At 40.8% G+C, this 19804-nt stretch overlaps 1 protein-coding gene across 1 annotated transcript in view; it reads left to right on the plus strand.

The window, feature by feature from the left end:
* The window catches only part of SLIT3 (slit guidance ligand 3), a 531529-nt gene that overhangs the window by 262843 nt on the left and 248882 nt on the right, over positions 1-19804 (plus strand). The window contains exon 6 of the mRNA XM_027779712.2: positions 8178-8249. Within this exon, the coding sequence (XP_027635513.1) occupies positions 8178-8249 (72 nt within the window). The remainder of the gene's footprint in view (positions 1-8177; positions 8250-19804) is intronic.

Consider the following 19804-nt stretch of genomic DNA (forward strand, 5'->3'; position numbering starts at 1 on the left):
CGGTAGGACTCAGTGTATAAATTGCATAAAGTGGAATACCTAAGGTATATATATGACTTTCAAGGTTGGGGGTTTTTTTGTCTCTTCCTGCACTCTGCTCGAGTAACTTGCTGTAGCCACATACTGCCTCTCATTGTGTCTCATTGTCCCCTTGATAAAAAAGGAAGGATTAATTATATTGCCATTTTGTAAAGGACTAAAAACCTACATAAAATCTACAAATAAAGAAGCCTTATTGTCATTTATTAGTCAGAAGCTTGACCTTACTTCTAGAGGAGTGCTTGTCTTCAAGTGTTTCTTCTGAGTCCACTGTCAGTCACTTTCTAGTTCCTGCTCATGGATGTATCCAAAGTTGAGTATAAAGATATTGAGGTAAAATTTAATTTTTATGCATATGTTCCAATAGACAAAACAGATGCAGCTTTCCAAAATGAAAACTCTGATCTCTCTGAAGATGGGTGGGTTTAAAATAAGTCTCGTAAATGCTGTCTGATTGCTATTTGCTTGGCATTTTGGAAATGGCAGGAGGCGGGAGGAAGAATTGTTGAAGTCATAAATGCAAATGTTGCTTTTAATTGGGCATTGACACACAGATTATTTTTACAGTTCATTTAAAATAATGCAAAAATATTTACAAATTTTAAAAGAGATATCCTGGTAGATTTATTTTTTACTGGTTTTGTGTTTGGTGCGTTGACAGCCAAATGTAGTAGCACTGTGTCTAATTTAGTGAAACAGGGTGGGACTTTTTTTTGTTTGAAGTGACTAAGAAAATTTTAAAAACCTCTTATGAAGCCTGCACAAATGTGTGTGCTCTGTACTTTTAAACATTTAGAAAGACTTCATCAGATACTGAGTGATCCCTGTAGTTGTGTCAGGACAGAAGTCATGAATCTGTAAAAGTCAATGCAGGTCGGATCCCTTGAAGGGTCTTAATTAACAGATGGCTTTTAATTTGGCTTTGGAGAAGGGTACAAGATGGTGCTAAAATAATTATCTGCTTCTGAGATCTTTTCCCTTCTTGATTGCTTGGTGAACACCCTTCCCGAATCTTTAAGCTCAGGCTCTGTTCAGTGTCCTGTTCTTCAGAATGAAGGTACATGTGTGTGACTTGGGTTAATTAGACTACGTGAAGCTTTGAGTGAATGGTGAAGTATAAAGTTACCATCTATCACCTCACAGTAAAACCAGATCAGCAAAGAAATCAAGGTGCTTATCTTCGGGAAGTTTGGCAGTCATACTTGCACAGTAGTGTGTGACAGCAGTAAGGACTGGTTTAATTGGAAATTTTGAGCTAAATTCCCTCACTTAAAACAAACAAGAGTTTCTCAGTGGCTTCCCAGAGCATTAATTGATAGCCAGACAGACAGCTGTATTATATTTAGCAAAAAACCACTCACCTTGCATTGTTCAGTGTACAAAACATCTGTAGGACCTGCTCATTTTGCAGAACTCTGGTGCTGTCAACATCATACTTTCATTGCAGGAGTATCAGGGAGGAGTTTTTTTTCCTTTTAGAAAATCAGCAGCTATGCCAAGTTCCACAGAGTAATGCTATGCAGCGCAATTGTTCTCAAGCTCTTGCCTTGTAGCCCGTCGGCAACAAAGACGTACCCATTTTTCCTTTTAGACAGAGCTATAGCTACAGCTTTATGGTAAATACCATATTTTACTTAACAGAAAAGGAGAAGCCATTGCTTCACCGAGTGCCTAAGGCCCCTCCTGAGTATAGAGGTGCTGATGTGAGTGTCAGACTTGCCACAGCGTGTTCTTATTACTGTTGTAGTGGGCTGATTTGGTCAATGCTTTTCCGATCTGGAAAATGATAAATATCTTGAATTTATCTCGCATTCCTCAACAGCTCACTCAGTTATTTGTTAATTCACCTATAGAACAGGAAAAACTCGTAATATTGAACAGTTCTGGAAATATTAGGACAATAGCTCCTAGACAAGAATAGCTTTTAGCATTTGAAAATGTCAAATATTAATTTTAACCATTAAAAAACTGCCACAATTTTGACAGAGCAGGAAAAATTCTTCTTCTGTTCTTTGTTGTAAATGGTAGCTTAATGTGATACAAAGACATTTAGAAAAATGTGGTTGAATATATTCAGAGTCTGTGTTGATCTGATTTCAATGTCTGCATCCTTGAGCTTGTGTGTACTGGCACTTATACCTCCAGATACATTTACCATGCAAGTAATTCGGTTCCATTTCTTGCATACCTCAAGCATGGTGATTACTCATTTGGCTCAGTCTTCTTAACACATTTTTAAGGCACAGCAGCCTCTGCAAGTGCACGCTTACTGCAGAGGAGACATCTGCATCCTTCTGTACTGCTTACTGAGAGTAAGTGGCTGGAGCTGCATAGGAGGATGTGAGCAGATTAGCTGTAATGTTGTTGCTCACTTTGAAGGGGAATTGTATTGATGGGCAAGAAGAAATGGTAGCAATTGGAAGGGAATCTGTGCTGCAGCCATTCTGCTGCTGGTTCGATGGTCCCAGTTATGCCGTGCTTGAGGTTAAGCAGGGTTTGAGGCATTGCAACCTGTGGATTGTAATAGAAACTGTGGGAGACAGCAATGCTTCCTGGGGAATGTCAAGCCTTTAGTTCAAAGAAAAAGACACTGTGAATGTGCTGGAATATTCTGTGCTGGAATTGTTACAGATATAATTAAGTAAACTTTTTTTCCTTATGGATTTTCTTGGTCTTTCTACCTCTTTGCATGTTATCTGTTTTGTCTTGCAGTCTTCCCATAGTGAGTATTGGTCCCTTTGCACTCTCTCTTCACTGGCTGTAGAAGTTACCTTCTCTCCAGCTCTTGCTCTATAAAAAAGCTGACTTGTATCATTCCCCACTTCACTGACTTGCTTATCTTTTATTATGTGTTACTTAGAGATACCTATTCTCTTTGATTTATACTCTCTAATTTCCCCCATCTGTTACTCTTTAATTTTTTAACTGTGGTATTTAATTCAGTAAAACATTGTAAGATAGAGTTTATGTGTAACATGCTGTACAAATGAAAACTCATTCTAATGAGACAAATTGCACTGACCAGTTTGTGTTAAGTATGTGACCTTTTGCAGAGTAGTTCAGTCTGGTTTTAGTCCAGTTGTAAAGTAATCTTGGTTTGAAGAATAGTCACTGAACTTCAGTAATGCACAAAACCTCAAGAACTTCTTTTTTATTATTATTTTATTTTGGTAAATGCATGAGTGAAATGTTTTTAACCCAGAAATCCTATTTGGTGAAAGAATGTGAACAAGGCTACCGAGATGGATTAACTAATTCTCATTTTTCTTGGCTGGGCGTTCTGTAGCTGGAGTGAAGATAGTGAGCAAAGTATTTATTTCTTAACATTGGTGGCAGCTGGCTCTTAAAATCAGTGTTCATACCTTTCTGTTAGTTTTATTTTGCAAAGTAAGCAAAACAAGCTTGTGTCAGGAAGAGGTGATGGAAAACAATTGCTTATTTTGCACTTTCAAGCCCCACATACACTTGAATCAACCACTTATTGTCTTATGGTTTTGTATCAGCTGCTACAGAGAGAGTTGTGTGTGAGCTCTACATTATTATTCCAAGAAGCAACTGAATTGTGAATAAGCTAGAAGGTACTTGAAGGAATCAGGTTAGTTATTCTGGAGTTTCCTTCATTTCAGTTGAACATTGGTCCCATGTGTTAATGGTTAACTCTGTGAATTTACAGTTTTATTATGGGATCAACATACAATAACATACTGGGAAAGATACATGTTTGGCTGTGAAGCATCTGCTCTTGATAACTAGTTCTTTAAGTCTTTGCGTTAAACTTTTTAGAGATCAAAGGCAAGTCTAGTTCTTTGTAGGCTAACACTGAATGGCAATCTCTCTTTTAGCCCATTTGAGCGGGAGAAATAATAAAAAAGTAGTGTTCAACCACAATAAATACTTCTTAATAAAGCACTTTTGAGGAAGTTCTTTGTTAAAAAATAGTCTTTTTAAATTTTAGAGTCTGTATGCCAAAAAAGATCTGGGAAACAACTGGTAAATGCTCAAAGGGCTTTTTTGTTTCTGAAAAGGGAGACAACCTAAGCATAATGCTCTCAGTGTTGATTTTGGGGGGTTTCATATAATACATCTTATTTTCAGTACCATTGTAACTTTGCAAGTTGTATTAAGGTAGCTATTTTAATGTTTTAGATCTGTAGTTCAAATGAAGACTTGATTTATGAATGTTCATAGGGTCTGTGTTCCAATTAACTGATTTATGTTCTGTCACGGGGAAAAAAAATAGTCTTAATGTATTTTATTGCTATCTTAGATAGCTGAAATTTCACTTAGGATGCAAAAACCAGCGTTAGAGCAGGAAGCTAAAACCAGCATTATAGCAAAGACTGCAGAGGCACTTAGAAAACGTCAGCAGTTTTGGGTGGGTTTTTTTCCTTTCCAATCCTTTTATCAGTAAGACTCTTGCAATTCACATTTGAAGATCAAGAAAACAATATTAGACTTTCAGAGGGAGTTAATCTGTGTCCAAAGCACTTTAGCTAAATTAAAATAAAAACTAAAAAATCTATCTACTTGTGCCAGCTCTTGTTTGAATCTGGGTTAGACTAATGTGTGGTCTGCTGTGCTGTGAGGGCATGTGAGCCACAGCTGCTGGATTTTGTTAGCTCCTGTGTCTCTCATCTATGCAAACTTGAAGTCAAAGTTCTTTAATATTTCTGTGGCTCTGTTTCCCCATCTCCGGAATGAGAGTGCTGTTTCCTTAGGGACATTCACTGCACGCTGCTGGCTGTGGAAGCTGTTGGTCAAACGGACCCAGTACCGTCACCTGCTGTGCTTTTCACCTAGTTGTTCCTCTGTGATCTACTGCCGAGGGCTTTTCAAGTGTGTTTCTATCAAACAGGACCCCTGTATGAAGGAGGCAGGGGTACACTTCCAGAAGAGACTGCATTTTACCAAGGCTGTGGCTGGTTGCAGAATCTCGGTGACATTTACATTGCATGAAAGCTGTGTGGCCCATTGAACTGGATGAAACTTGCCTATATTTATCAAAATAAGAGGAAGAATAATTTAATTTAAAAATATTAGTTTAGCTCAACATGTCTGTTTTATCAGATGCAAATGAACGTGTTTCCATTGTTGGGCTTCCTGTTTTCTATCCAGAGGAAGCTTTGTGAAGGAGGGTGCTGCTGACATATTAGCACATTTTACTTTGTCCTTAGGTCAAGTGTTTTTGTCAGCTCTCTAACATGTCTATTAGGGTGAGGATTTTTGAAATTGTATGTTTCGCTAAAGCTGGAATTTTTTAGACTTCCTCCTTAGGATCCATCATGCACCCATGCATTGGACTTGTCTTTCATTACATAAATAGGTGGCTTGAAACCTCTGTCTAAGAAATAGGAAATGTGTTAGTAATTATAATTTATTTTTCTTCAGATTTATTGTTTATTTTTTCTTGAATACCAAAATTCTTCTGTCTGTTTTTTTTTTTAGGATTTTGTTTTGGCCTCACATTAATTTAATCTGGTTTTCTGCAGTTACTAGTAATAACTAATATTTATTTTACATACTGTCAATGAGAGATTCCCATTATGTCCGGTATGAGAAGCAGGGAACAAAAAGCTTAAACTTTTAAGATAAACTACGTGGACAAGTTGCTTGTTACAGCCTTCTACTCCCTCAGAGCAAATTTTGTGAAGTGCCCGGGCTGAGCCTGGTTGGTGGGTGCTTCCTTACAAAAGGCACCTAATGAAAGTTTGGCACAGTGTTAGGAAGCAGAGAGGAACACTATACCTAACCATCTCAGAAAGGGACAATTATAATTGTGAGAAAGCAGTTCCGGAAAATGAAGCATGCATTTGTGAATTTTCTTCCATGCTGCATCACTAATGCCATGCAGGCCATCAGTTCTTCAGACCACTAGGGATATTTATGAAATCAGTCCACGATCCTGGAGATTTAGAAAGGCAGTATTGCTAGCTGGAGGAGAGTGCCTAAATGGAAAATAATAGTAATAGTATTTATAAAAAGATTGTCATAGAAAATGGATGAATTTCCTAAAGTCGTCTGGTTTTGCCTGACTGCAACTGAGAGCTGAGCGTAAAGACAAAGTAGAAAGCAAAAATATAAATTAGCCATTTAGACCACAATGATATTAGGAAAAAAAAAAAAAGCTTAATAACCTAATTTATTTTGAAACCTGATTTGAAATAGTGCACAATAGAATGCTAGACAAATGCAGCTTGAGGTGTTGGTGGGTGTAGTGTGGTTTTATTTGATCACACAATTTACTTTTTCAAGCCCATTTTGTTCTGCTTTGTGTGGCTTTCATATCTTACTAATTTTTGCCTTCCTAAGCCATTTTGTCATGGTTTTTACCGTTGTCCGTAGCTCTGCTGTGCCTCACTGTCACACCAAAGTGACTCCCTGTCATGAAGTCGGTCTTCAGGATAAGACTTTCTTTTTATAGGTCTGAAATACACTTTACTTTCGACTCTTCTCCATCCGGGTTGCCTGATCATTTGTCTGGGTTGAAGGTCTGTCTTTAAAGAACTAATATTTTGTTGCCGGCAAAAGAAAGGGGAGGTGAAGGAAGGGTCAGGGTGTGGATCAGTGTTAAACAAATTGTGAAGGTCACAAAGAATTTTAATCTGGCTTGAAAGAAAGACTTGTATCCAGCAGCACATTTTTGTTTGCGATAGTCTGAATGGACAATTGTGGCTACTTTGAGAATTTGGTGTAGACTGCATGACTGGTATAAATTGAATTAGTCTCATGACAAGGACATAGTCCCCTCTTTTTTCTATCTGTCTGATGGAAAGCAGAAGAAAGCCCTGCGTGACACGTCTTGACCCACAATGTCAATGTGGGCTTTTGTGACAGGCTCTGATTTCTGGCCTGTCATTTGATAAAGCCAATTTGGTGGAGACTAGGAAGAAGGCTTGCTGCAACACAAAATGTACTTACAGAAAAGAGTATCTGGTGGTGAGTACAGATGACTGCCGTTCCGTCTTAATAGCCATTAGAAAGCCACAGTTTCTTCCTGAAAATGGGGCAAAGTCTTGGCCTTGTATAACACAGGGACACAGACACACCAAACCATGCACTGTGTAATATCCTGCACTGTGGCATCACCTTTCTTTGTCCTTTTGTCCAGCCATCCCTGTGCCTTCCATTTCCTCCATTTGCTTATTTCTTATGTTTTTCTTTCTCAATCTTCTGCCTGCCTTTTGTCATCTTACACTTTTCTCTTCCCCCCACTTTATACCCTGCACTGGAGTGAAATCAGTCCCTCTCTTCCATGCTAACAGGGTACCAGCAAAGAAAGCATTGTGAGTCCTGCTTTTCCTAAGACCAAGAACATCCCAACTTTCTGATTTTGTGTCTGTTTCCCTCCCATTCCTGATGCCCTCCTTCCTGCCTCCATTGGCACTGGCTGAGGTGGAAACATTTATAGGACATCAAAGGAAAAAGCAACTGAATGCAGTTTGTGTAAGATAAAAGTGCAACTTGCAGTGCTTATTGCTCTACTGCACTCACAATGCAGATCTAATGATTTAAATTGAAAGATTTTGTAATGTTTTAAGTACTAGGAAGACAGTATGAATTGCTGCTGGTTTTGTTTATTTTAAATGACATTAGAAATGCTCTCCTTCCCATTGATACGCAATGCAGTGGTCTTTTTTAATGCAGTGCATCAAGATATTTTCACTGTAAATTTGCAAAACTCACAAGAAAATGATTGTCATGTTTTTCCTGAATACTAATTTTAAATAAGAGGCTGTAATCTGAGCAGGGGTAGCCAAGTATTTTTGCAGTCATTAAACAAACAGGAACATGGTAAGAAAATTATATTTACGCTACAGGGTTGCAATTTCAAGGGATAAGATTTGGCTGCAGATGCTCTGACAGTGAATCATGGCATTGTTGCCAGTGTCATGACCACATCTGAGTGATGTTTTCTGGAAGTTCCATCATTTGTATCACAAATTCTGGTGGGTTTTGTTGGAGAGTCGTTTCAGCTTATGCCACAGAGGAGATGAAGAAAATTGAAACCATTGTATGGCGTAACAAATCCAGAAACATTTACTTTTCTGAGCATGTGTATGTTCCGTTATCTCATGTAGATTTGGGAAATGTGCTCTCTTTGTTAATATGATGTATTTTTTTTCTCTTCCCTTATTCAGAGACCTGAGTGAAAATCAGATAAAAGGAATCCCTAGAAAAGCCTTTCGAGGAATCATTGATGTGAAGAACTTGTAAGTGACAACTTCATTAATATTAGTGGTGAAAAACATTCTCCCTGGGTTACATCTGCCTGTTACTATTGGTTTGAGTGCCATGTAGTTAGCTCGGTGCAGCACAAAAAGGGAGCTGTGGACCCTGCTGTGTGCCTCACATGCTGCTTTGGTCTTGTGTCTTGTGTGCACACTTTGCAACGTACCTGGGCAAAGAAAAATGTATACGTAGGGGTTTTACCCCACCCTTCACTGTAGTCCTGCAAAGTCATGGTCCAAGCCTTGAAGCAAGATATGCATAGGAAAAGAACTGGTAGAGTTTGGGGATGAAATTGAAATATTTCACTTTGATTAAATTCTCTGTCCCACAGCTAGGGTGGGAAGTAAATAGGGCAAAACGTGGCATACAGGCACAGTAGTTGGGCACGATTATCAGAAAATGAAAAGATAATGTGAGAAATTAACTGTGCATGCTTTGACAGTTTGTATTAAAAATGAAAATAACTTTTAAAAGCCATTAAAGAAAATCAGGTTTTGCTGTTTGTACTAATGAAGCTAGTCTGTCTTAGCCGTTTTCTATAACATATAGCCTGAAATACATGTAAATGAAGACTTTCAGCTCTGTATTTCCAGAGCTGCTAAAGGCTCTTATATGTTACAAACCAGAAATATATTTCTGTGCACGCCCACACGCTAACGCACCGTTGGCATTGTTAGAGTCAACACAAGGTGAATTGAAAAAGGAAATAACAGCCAACAAGTTGGCAGAGAGTCAGGATTTCCTGAGAAGACTTGCAGCCACTCTCAGAACCATTTCAGAGCCATTAGTATTAGCACTGTGTTACCACACCAGTAGCTGGAATCTGATACCCCACCATGGTAAATATTGTCAGCATAGTGTAAATAGTGTGGATTTATCCTTTGTGTGTTTATGTTGTAGAAGAATTAGCTAGAGGAGGTCTAAAAAGAAGCACTTTTCTACAAAGCGTCTTGCAACATACACGTGTTTTCATTTCTTGCCCCAATGAACAACCTATTTAGTGTCCAGACTATTTTTTTTTTTCTACAAGCAGCATGGAAACTGTTAAGGGCAGTCAGTCAACATGTATCAAAGCACGGCCACATCTGCATTCAAGGGCAAAGCACAATTCTTGTACTTTCTCTGGTGATACTGCATTGCAGGGACTATCACATCACTGGGGTTTGTGCTAGGGAGACAGTACTGCAAAAGACCAAAGGAGGACTTCCCCCAAACTGGAAAAGATAGGCACAGGAGCAACCCTGTGAAATGCCCCCTGCTTTCGAAGCACTGTGCAAGGTGCTTTTGGAGATTTTGGGATAGACAGAATGTGAAGACTTCTACACATTGTCTAACGTTTGCAGCTGTTTCTGCAGGCAATCAGCATGCTAACCTTGTGTTCTTCAATGGTTTGCTGCTTCCTTCCTTCATATTCAACAGTGACTTTAGCTTTTCAGGTGTGAAGGCTTTTTTACCTCAACATCAGCCTGAGAAAACATGAGAAAAATTGAGGAGCCAATTAAACTCATCTAAGTCTGTACGGTAATGTTGTTCTTCAGTGGAGGAGAATCAGAGGACCTGTGTGAGCAGGCCTAGCTTTTAAGACACAGGAAAAAATGTAGAATATAGATTATAATGGGAAGATGTTTGTGGATTTTAGACAGAAACAGCGCTCTTTTGTCATGTTAGCACGAACTTTACTTACGTTATGTAATCTAGAGCAACAGTAGATGGTGTTTTGTTTCAGAAAATCTAGCTTTCCCTACTGTAATTCACCATTAGTTGTCTAACGTAATTTAAAATAGCAAAGTTTACATTCAGAGATGCATTTGCTTCTGGCAAGCTGTCACAAAAATCACAGGTATTCTTTGATTTATACACCCAATCTCAGTGCAGAAGGAACCAGAGTCTCACTTTTGCATGAGCCAGTATCAAGGCATGGCTGGCTGGAGTGCTTACAGGAACTCCAGGAATGCTGGGACCTAAAACTTTAACCAAAAAATGTGACTGCTAAGTTAGGCAGTATCTATTATTTTGATGTAAAAGATACAGTGTGAGAAGTGCTTCCTTGCAGCCCCCTTTTCTGTCTTTCAGGAATACTGTAGTTATCACAGCATCATAGAATAATTCTGGTTGGAATTGACCTCTGGAGGTCATCTAGACCAACCTCTGGCTCAGCAGGAGCACAAAGCTTACTAGTCTAATGAATAGTTTTGCTGATGTAAGCCACAAGTACTGATTGTTCAGATAAATACCAGAAGAAGCAAACTTTTCACTCAGATCTGTAGTAATTTTTTCTTGATAAGGAATGGATGAATTGTGCCCAGAGTGGTTCATTAGATCAGATGACTGTTGCTTCCAGACACAGAGTAGTGGCCTATGAGTTGCTGAGAAAAATGGGACAAAATCTTGAGCCAACTTGCTGCTGGCATCTAAATTTCTGCAGCAGTAACTGTAAGGGTGTGATGCAAGTTGAACCAAGTTAATATTTAAAGCTCTTAAAGCTTTAAGCAGTAAGCTTAAGCATGCCAATTCCCATTCTCAGTCTAGATTTGGCAGCCAAATTGCTCCCTTCTGAGTCACAGAAATGACCATGCCAATGAGCACAAGTGTTCGAGCAGCTAGAGGAAAAGAATGAGTCTTTGCCTGTCGGTGCCATTCAGCTGTTCAAACACCTGCACTGCTGATCGCCTGGTGACTCTCCGACACATGTGCCAATGTGATAGCGACAGAGTTGGCCATTTCTATGGTTATCCCTTTGCAGGTTTATTGTACTCTCTCGGAGTTCTTCTTCCTTACAAAGTATGTTTTTGAGGGATCTTGGAGACTTTTAGACTTAAGAATAAAGTTACATGTTCTCCTACCCTCCCCAAGGCTTTCCAATTTATCTTTTAAATTCACATAGGGAAGGGCTGGCATGGAATTGTCTCTTTCTGTCACTTGACATCTAACATGGCCTCGAATTCTTCCAGTTTCTACATAGTTTCTAAATGCCATGGCAAAAAGTAATAGCTCTGTAGATATTGTAATAGGGACACAGCAAGTGCTAGACCACATGAAAGTCTCCAGATTAATGCTGTCTTTAACAGCAGCTTGGAAAGCTTCCCTCAGGAAAAAATGTGGAGACGTTGATGCAATAGCCTAAGCCAGGGCATGAATTCCTTTTGGACACAAACTCTGAAATATGCCATCTCTGGGCTTAACATAAATTACTGTGGGTGCCATTTGGAAACCCTGTGAGAACTACCCTATCTCAGCGTGGCCACAGCAGCAAGCAACACCAAGTGGCAGATTGCAGCCAGTTGGAGCATAATGGTGTAAAAAGAGTTCCTGAATTTAAGGGCAGAGGTGCTGCTGCGTTTGCTAAGTGATGAGAGTCTTTGGTGACGTCCCTTGAGCACCAGGGCTGCAGAACTGGCTTGCTACTGGTATGATTTTGGGCATTTAAAAAAAAAAAAAAAAAAAGGTTAAGATAATAGGAAAGAAAAAAGAAAGGTGTTACAGAAAGTAGTGTTTTGGGATAGTTTTCACCATACCTTTCCTTTTAAATGGTAAAAGCTTTAGTAATTCCTTAGCAAAGCAGTGATCCCTGGAAAATGGGCTTGTGTAAGGGCTGTGCTAAAGAAGAGCTTTTCAACCTCAGGGAGGCCAACATTTTTGCATGAGACAAAGCCAAAGCAGAGACTGCCAAGATGAGGTTTTAAAACTCCCGAGTGGGGGAAATGTAGCTGTGTGAATTATTTTCATATGAAGTGTTTTCTGCTGTTTGACTATAAAATCAAAGGAAGAATCTGCACATAAAGAATATGTTAGTAAGTCTATTTCTAATTAAAATATATATATAATTATACAGCTTTTAGAAAGTTTCATGAACACATAATGTCCATTACCAATAGTGAACTTGTAAAGAAATTTGGTGTAAACTAGCACTTTGAACATTCTGTGGAATAGACACATAAATGCTGCTCCGTGGCCCTAAAATAATTGAACAAGAAAGGGCGAGAGAGGGCCAGCTTGCGGCACGCACCTGTATTCAATTTCTGTTACTTACTACTTAGAGAACAGGAAATGTTTTTTGCAGGAATCTAGCCCCAAGTAAGCACACTTATTTTAAGAATTAAAGTACATGTTTTGGGGTCTTGTTGAGCTTTTGGCTAACTCAGCACTGTCAGCCACGGCCTTCCGTCAAAAAAATATATAGAGCCGCTTCTTGGATTGCTGCACATTTACCCTGCTTGTATCACATCTTGGCATTCAGACGGGAGTTCTCTGGTGAGGCATTCCTGCAGTTTCTCTTGTATTAGCCTGGCCAGCCCACCTTGTCAAGGGCAGCCAGATTCCCAGAATAGGAATATGCAGAGGCTGACTCAAGTAAAGATCCTGTAACTGTAGCAACCATTCTTTTGAGGTGTTTCTTGTGGTTATTGGCAGGATGCTCCCAGCTCTTCCTCTTGCTGTGCCTCTCTTCAGGACTGTGAAGCTGAGCATAACCAATTGAGCTGCGTGGGGATTGCAAAGCAGCGTAGGAATGGGATTCTTGGAGGCATGATGATATCCAAGCTTGTGTTGCAGGGATCGTTCCTCCATAAGAAATGCACAGGACAAATTTCAAAAAATTACTCTTTCTGGCAAGCTGCTGTCCTGTGTTCTTTTGCCATCTCTTGACAGAAGTTTATTCCTTTGTTTTGTAGCATTGCAGTGAGGAAAAACAATAGCCCAAGACTTAACAGCAAGCAGAGATCTCTCTGCAAGTAAAATGGCAAGACTCTGGCTGTGTATTTCCCTAAGCTTTTGCCCCTTTGTCACCCATCCCTACCTTGCACCGTTCAGACAGAAGGAAAAGCCTCTTGTGTAAGCAGTGAGAGTGCAAACATACATCTTGCATATATACAGAGTGCACAGTCTTGGTGTCAGTGTCTATAGAATCATAGAGTCATTTAGGTTGGAAAAGACCTTTGAGATCATCAAGTCCAACCTGGGTTACTGGGTCTTTCAAGTCCACCACTAAACCCCAACTTCGCATCATCAACAAATACACTGAGTGCGCACCCCATCCCCTTGTCTAGCCCCTTTGGTAAAGATGTTAAAGGGACGGGCCCGGCCCTGAGCCCTGGGAACCCCCCGAGTGCCCGGCGCCAGCGGGATGTGACTCCATTCCCCACCGCTCTCTGGCCCGGCCGCCCAGCCAGCTTTGACCCCAGCGCAGAGCCCCCCGGGCAGCCATGAGCAGCCGGTGGCTGCAGGAGATGCTGTGGGAGACGGTGTCAGAGGCTTCACTAAGGCCCAGGACACACCAGCCACAGCCTCTCCCTCACCCACCAGGCCGGGCAGCTGCTCGCAGAAGGAAATGTCTGTGCATCCTCTGTGATCACATCAAGGAGCAAGTGCTGGTGGCAGGGCTGGGGGGTAGGAACTGTCCTGTCTCCATACTATCTATAAGGTTCAAGCTCTTTCACATCAACATCTCCCAGCCCAGGAAACTGCATGATTCATGGAAAGGAAAATGAATACATATGCAGTGGGGATGTGTGGGGACACAGCAGCAGAGCAGAGGGGGAGCCAACCCGACAGTGCAGATACCCCGCTGGAACACCACACAGAGCTAGTGCCACATGAAATTACACAGTTACTGTTTTTTGTGTGAGGAGTTGCTGCCGTTTCTTCTTCATTCACTGGAACTCAGTTCTGTGCATATTCAGCTTCTGCCTTTTACCATTTGTAGGCTTTGACTGTAAAATAGAATTTTGTAGCATTGGGATTCAGAAAAACACAAGCTAACAGGTTCATCTGTCATGATAATACAGGCTCATTGCATTTCTGTCTAAATATTTCTTAGCCACACGTAAGATAATAGCTCTTATTACTAGAACAATTACTGCAAGCCGCTTTTCTTGCATCCTGGAGCCACTTAGGAAATTGTGGGTAATATCCTTCTTTATAGCCCTAAAAGTTACTTTGGAGGAAGAAATTGAGCATTTAGATTTTTTAAAAAAATGTAGAAATACGTCAGCACATATGTAACTTTTAACACTTCTGTAAGTTAGTACACATCTAATTTCTTAGTGGTTGCATTACCTGTGCAACATAAAAAATCAGAGCTATGTGAGTACTGTAAAATATTTTTGTGACTATTAATTTCAGTTTCTTATTTCTTAAATGGCTTTTCCTGGAAGATACTCTTACTTTTTTCTGCATGAATCTACTATTAGCATTGATCCATGTGACTTTTACAAAAATTAAACATCTAGATTGCACATTCAGGTTTTGGAAAAAGCTGAACTTGCTCTTTACGCTGAGGGGTATTTTGCATTCACTTAAAAAAATGACGCAGGCACATTTTTATGTTTTGTGTATCTATCACAAACAGCAGTGCAGAGGATATTTGTAATTTTTGCCATTCAGCCGTAGAATAAAAATAATTAAACGTACCTGTCAAGTTAAAATAATGAAGAAACCCAAGGAAATAATGATTGATTTGTGTGTAGCCATTTCACTAGCAGAAATCAAGCAAGTGATTGTGAGTTATTTGCTGTACATAAATATGCAGTATATCTCAATGAAATGTTGCACTAGAAAACTTAACTCCTTTAGTCTGGTTTCTCAAGGGAAGCTATTATCCAGAGCCCTCTGAAATTCCTGGCCGTAGTTTCTTGATATTCATGTACAGTACTCTATGTTACTATTGCAGTTTGCAGTAAAATAAAACAAAAGGAGGAAGGCAAACTGTTGGCCAGATTTTCTACTCATTTGGTGTAAAATCTGGAATAAGTCTACTGAAGCCAGTGGTTGGCCTCAAATAAAAGCAATGAAATGGCTGAAGGAGAATTGATTATCATATGTTGGCTTGTGTATTTGCTTATGTATCTTTCAATGGGCTGAACAATATGTGTCTGCATTTGATGTTGTGCATGAAAGGCACAGTATATTTCAAATATGAATACATGAAAATTTGAAGAAAGGATGAACTTCTATTATGGAACAGGTTTCAGGTTGCTTTGATCTCAGCTGGTATTTTTGAGTGTTTTCAGAGCTGGCAAAACAGGTCAGAGGTAATGAAACAGTTATTTGAAGACACTCATTAGAAACAAGCCTTTTGTACTCTCTAGGGGTGAAAAGATTGTACTACTTCAATCTTAAAAATTTGTAAATAATTTTCCTCCTCCTTATCTGTAAATTCATACTGCACTCAGTGTATTCCAATAGTATATTCCTTTATATCTCCTGTAATTGATATTCATTGTGATAGCGACCATAACGAATTCAAGAGAGATCTCTGTGACCATCGCATTTGCCTTCTTAGAAATTCCGTTGTAGTGCAGCATTATTATACGATTAAAATAACACGTTACCATCTTCCCACCTTCTACGGAGAAATATCACCTGCAGCATGAGTTAGTTTTATTAGTTTGAGCTTTTGCCGTCTGTTCTAGCCCATATAAAAAATGCAAAAAGCATACAGTATTATAGAATCATAGAATCATTTAAGTTGGAAAAGCCCTTTAAGATCACAGAGTCCAATCATTAACCCAGCACAGCCAAGTCCACCACTACACCATGTCCCTGAGCACCACATCTATATGTCTTTTAAACACCTCTGGGGATAGTGATTCTACCACCACCCTGGGCAGCCTGTTCCAGGCCTTGACCACCCTTTTGGTGAGGAAATCTTTCCTAATACCCAACCTAAACCTCCCCTGGTGCAACTTGAGGCTGCTTCCTCTTGTCCTATTGCATGTTACTGGGGAGAAGACACTGACACACACACACACACACACACACACACACCCCTGCCCACAGCCCCTGTCAGGTAGGCACAGAGAGCAGCGAGATCCCAGAGTCTCCTCTTCTCCAGGCTAAACAGCCCCGGTTCCCTCAGCTGCTCTTCATAAGACTTGTGCTCCAGCTCCATCACCTTTCTCTGGACATGCTCCAGTGCCTTAATGTCCCTCTTGAAGTGAGTGGCTCAGAAATGAGCACACATTTGAGGGGCGGCCTCACCAGTGCCGAGCACAGGGGGACGGGCACTGCCCTGGCCCTGCTGGCCACGCTGTCCCGGCTACGAGCCAGGGTGCTGCTGGCCTCCTTGGCCACCCGGGCACGCTGCTGGCTCCTGCCCAGCTGGCCACCAGCCCCCCCAGCCCCTTCCCCGCCGGGCAGCTCCCAGCCCCCTGCCCCAGCCCGCAGCGCTGGGGGGGCTGTCGTGCCCCCGGGGCAGGACCCGGCACTCGGCCTTGTTGAACCTCCTCCAGCTGGGCTGGGCCCCTCGGCCCGGCCTGCCCAGGTCCCTCTGCAGAGCCTGCTGCCCCCGGCACATCAGCTGTCCCCCAGCCTGGTGTCCCTGCAACCCGCCTGGGGGTGCGCCCCGTCCCCTCGCCCAGCCCCTCGGTAAAGATGTTAAAGGGACGGGCCCGGCCCTGAGCCCTGGGAACCCCCCGAGTGCCCAGCGCCAGCGGGATGTGACTCCATTCCCCACCGCTCTCCAGCCCGGCCGCCCAGCCAGCTTTGACCCCAGCGCAGAGCCCCCCGGGCAGCCATGAGCAGCCAATATATTTCACAGTTAATCATTAAAAATACATGCTTGATTAAAATGCACGTGCATGTTCCCTACACAATGCAGAATGCATTTAAGGTGAGATATGTAAAACCAACCAAGCAGAGTGTAAGTCTCAGCAGTGGACATTTTGTAATAGAGTAATCTTTATGTTTTCACTTCTTCAGCTGGCCTCACGCGAAGGTGGCAGAGAAGTTGGTTACTTCGTTTGCCCCTTGAGAGCTGTGCCCCTCCTTTGCAGGACTGACTGGCTGTGTCACAGTTTTGCTTGGGGAGCTGCTGCTGGCTGTACTGCCTGAGCACAGTTTGGCATGTTACCCTTTTGCTTTTCTGTCTTCTAGTTTATCCACTTCTGAATTACTAACCCTTAAAATCTACCTGCCCTGATCTTTCTAAGTAACTTCTCTTGTCTATCTTACAGTAAAAATCAGAGGGAAAAAAAGCAAGAAAGTTGAAATGCTGTGCAGCCTGGCTTCTGGCAGGCAGGCAGGTGTAGGGAGGAATTGTGTTTTCGTTAGTCCCCAGCTGCCCTGTCTTTGTCCATCAGGACCATCGTAGCTGCTGCAGCCATAGCTAAAAGTAAACCTATTAGGAACGTAAAGGTTAAAACTTTACATTTAATTCAGAAATTGCATGCTTTTAATCACAGTTTCTTCTCTGCCTATGGTGAATAGGCGTAGCATTTTCTCTTTGTATTGTAGGAAGGGTAGGCAGCGCGTTCACCAGCTGCACTTCCTGGCAGCCTGAAGTACGGCATCTTGGGGGCAAGGGTGTGTGCCCTGTCCCGAGGGAAGGCTGCCCTTAAACCCCTTCCCTTGCCGAAGAGCCTTGTGCTGGATCTGAGGGTGAGAAAACTGTCTTGAATATAGAGTTAAATCTGCATTTTTCTAGAATACGGTGCATGTGTGTACTGCCTCCTGACTAGCTGTCCTCTCTACCATTTTATCATGATTGTCAGGAAAATTTTTGCAAGTGTTTTGCAAGTGTCATTACAATCCTGAAACTTTTGCATATATCTCTCTTAACATCGTGAGGAGTAGTCATTATTCAAAATTACCTTCTTGGGAAAGTTTTGTGGGTTTTTTGCATTGTCCACTGATGCTAAAAGATGCTGCTTCAGCAGTAACCTTGCTAGCTGGTGAGCTAATTTCAGCCTTGCATAGTGCATTATTGCAAATGCTCGGCAGTAGTGTTATGTCAGCCCTTCACATGGTGAACTGCAGGGTTTGGTCCCAACCTGCAGGATATTCCTGTATTTTATGAGAAGAGCTGATAAGAGGAATGCTGCTTCCTTGCTTTATTCCTGAGCAACCTGGGACGGTTACAAATGCATCGGGGAGCAATGGCAGAAACATGTGCAGACTAATAACCTGCAAATTCTGCAACACACGTGATAAATACTGGAAAACTCCAGAACCATTTCGTGAAGTATTTGAACGTATGTCATATTCCGTAATGTGATTAAACTATACTTGCATTTTTTAAATACATTTCAGATTTGTAATCCCCTTTCCCATGTCTCTCGCTAATAAATAAAACTCCAGGTGGACTAAGCAGCATAGAATGATCTTAAATCTGTTGAATGTGCTAAACTACCACTTGTACTTTACTTGAGATTGATTTCACAGATTGAAAATGCACCACTGATTATTTTTTTTATTATTTTATTTTAAATGAAAACATCTGAATTAAGCACAGTGGATGTCAGCTCTATTTTTCTGTCCAGTTGCATTTCAGGAAGTATTTGTTTCATGGATGCCCATAGTTGTGGGCTCAACTAGCCACAAGGGATCTGTCACTGACAACTCATTAAAAGCCAAACTGTCACTTCTGAGAAACAGATTTCCTCACTGTAAAGGTTGCTTTCCCTCCAGTAAAATGTCAGATAAATAAAAGCTGAAATAGCTCTTAAGTGTGCTCTACCTATAAAATAGAAGTACATAAGCCAGCAGTATTTAGTAGTAGAGAATATATGTTTGGTGGCATTTAATATTTTTTTAAATTTTCCTTTTTCTGATGTGAATCAGAGCTGTCTACCTCCATAGTTTTGATTTACCTTGTTTCTGTGTTTGGTATATTCACTGCAATATATCTTGTATTTAATACTAATTTTGGGGCAAACCATAGATTTTTAGATATTGCAAATTAAGACAAATTTAAACACCAATATTATTTTTTTTTCCTTTTCTGGAAATATATTTCAAACACCATTTAAAAGATGCACCTTCCTTGTGAAAAAAATAAAATCCTTGTAAAAAATCCTAATGCTGATAGCAAGAAAGATGAAGTGTACCACACAACCCCAAGTCGTCCTTTCCATCTACTTCAAATTCTGTTCTGATCTTCTTTATGCTTTGTATTTTGCATAATTTATTGCCTTCTCCTGCCTAAGAGGGCTTCTTCTGTAGCCATTAGTAATGCAGCTCTGCAGGTTGGCCATCAGTGAGGGTTTTGAACAGTGACATGGATGTGCTGTGTCCCGTGAGGGAAGCAGCATAGCTGACACAGCGATGCAAACTGTTTGCACAGGAGACTGAAAAAGTCCAATATTTGGGTGGGAGAGCCCCGGTCTTGATGGTCACTTTTAAAATTTGTAGTGATTTTTCTGTTTGATTGGGTGAAAAATGGTTGAAAAATCAGTTTGGGGAATCTAGAGATTTAAGTTGTATATAATTCACTTGCCTAAATGTGATATTGGTGCAAATTTTTAAGTGAGGCTACAAGCTCCATGTCCAGAGCTTGGCAAAGGAATGGGATCCGTTACATGGGGTTTGAAATCTGCTACAAAAAATCTGGGTGACTATTGATATTCCCAGAGATTACTTGTCTGCTCACTCATTTCAGCTTTCTGGGTTTATTATTCTTTTATCCTAACAAAGCATAGATAAATTTTGATGTGGCACCCATGCTGCAGCACTGCTTTTGTACAGAGAGTAATGAATAGCAGATTTGGCCCTTTTTCTGTTTTAATAGTCTTACAAAAGTCTCTTTGACAGAAACAAACTC

Source organism: Falco peregrinus, chromosome 8 (genome assembly GCF_023634155.1).
Source record: "Falco peregrinus isolate bFalPer1 chromosome 8, bFalPer1.pri, whole genome shotgun sequence".
NCBI classification, from domain to species: Eukaryota; Metazoa; Chordata; class Aves; order Falconiformes; family Falconidae; genus Falco; species Falco peregrinus.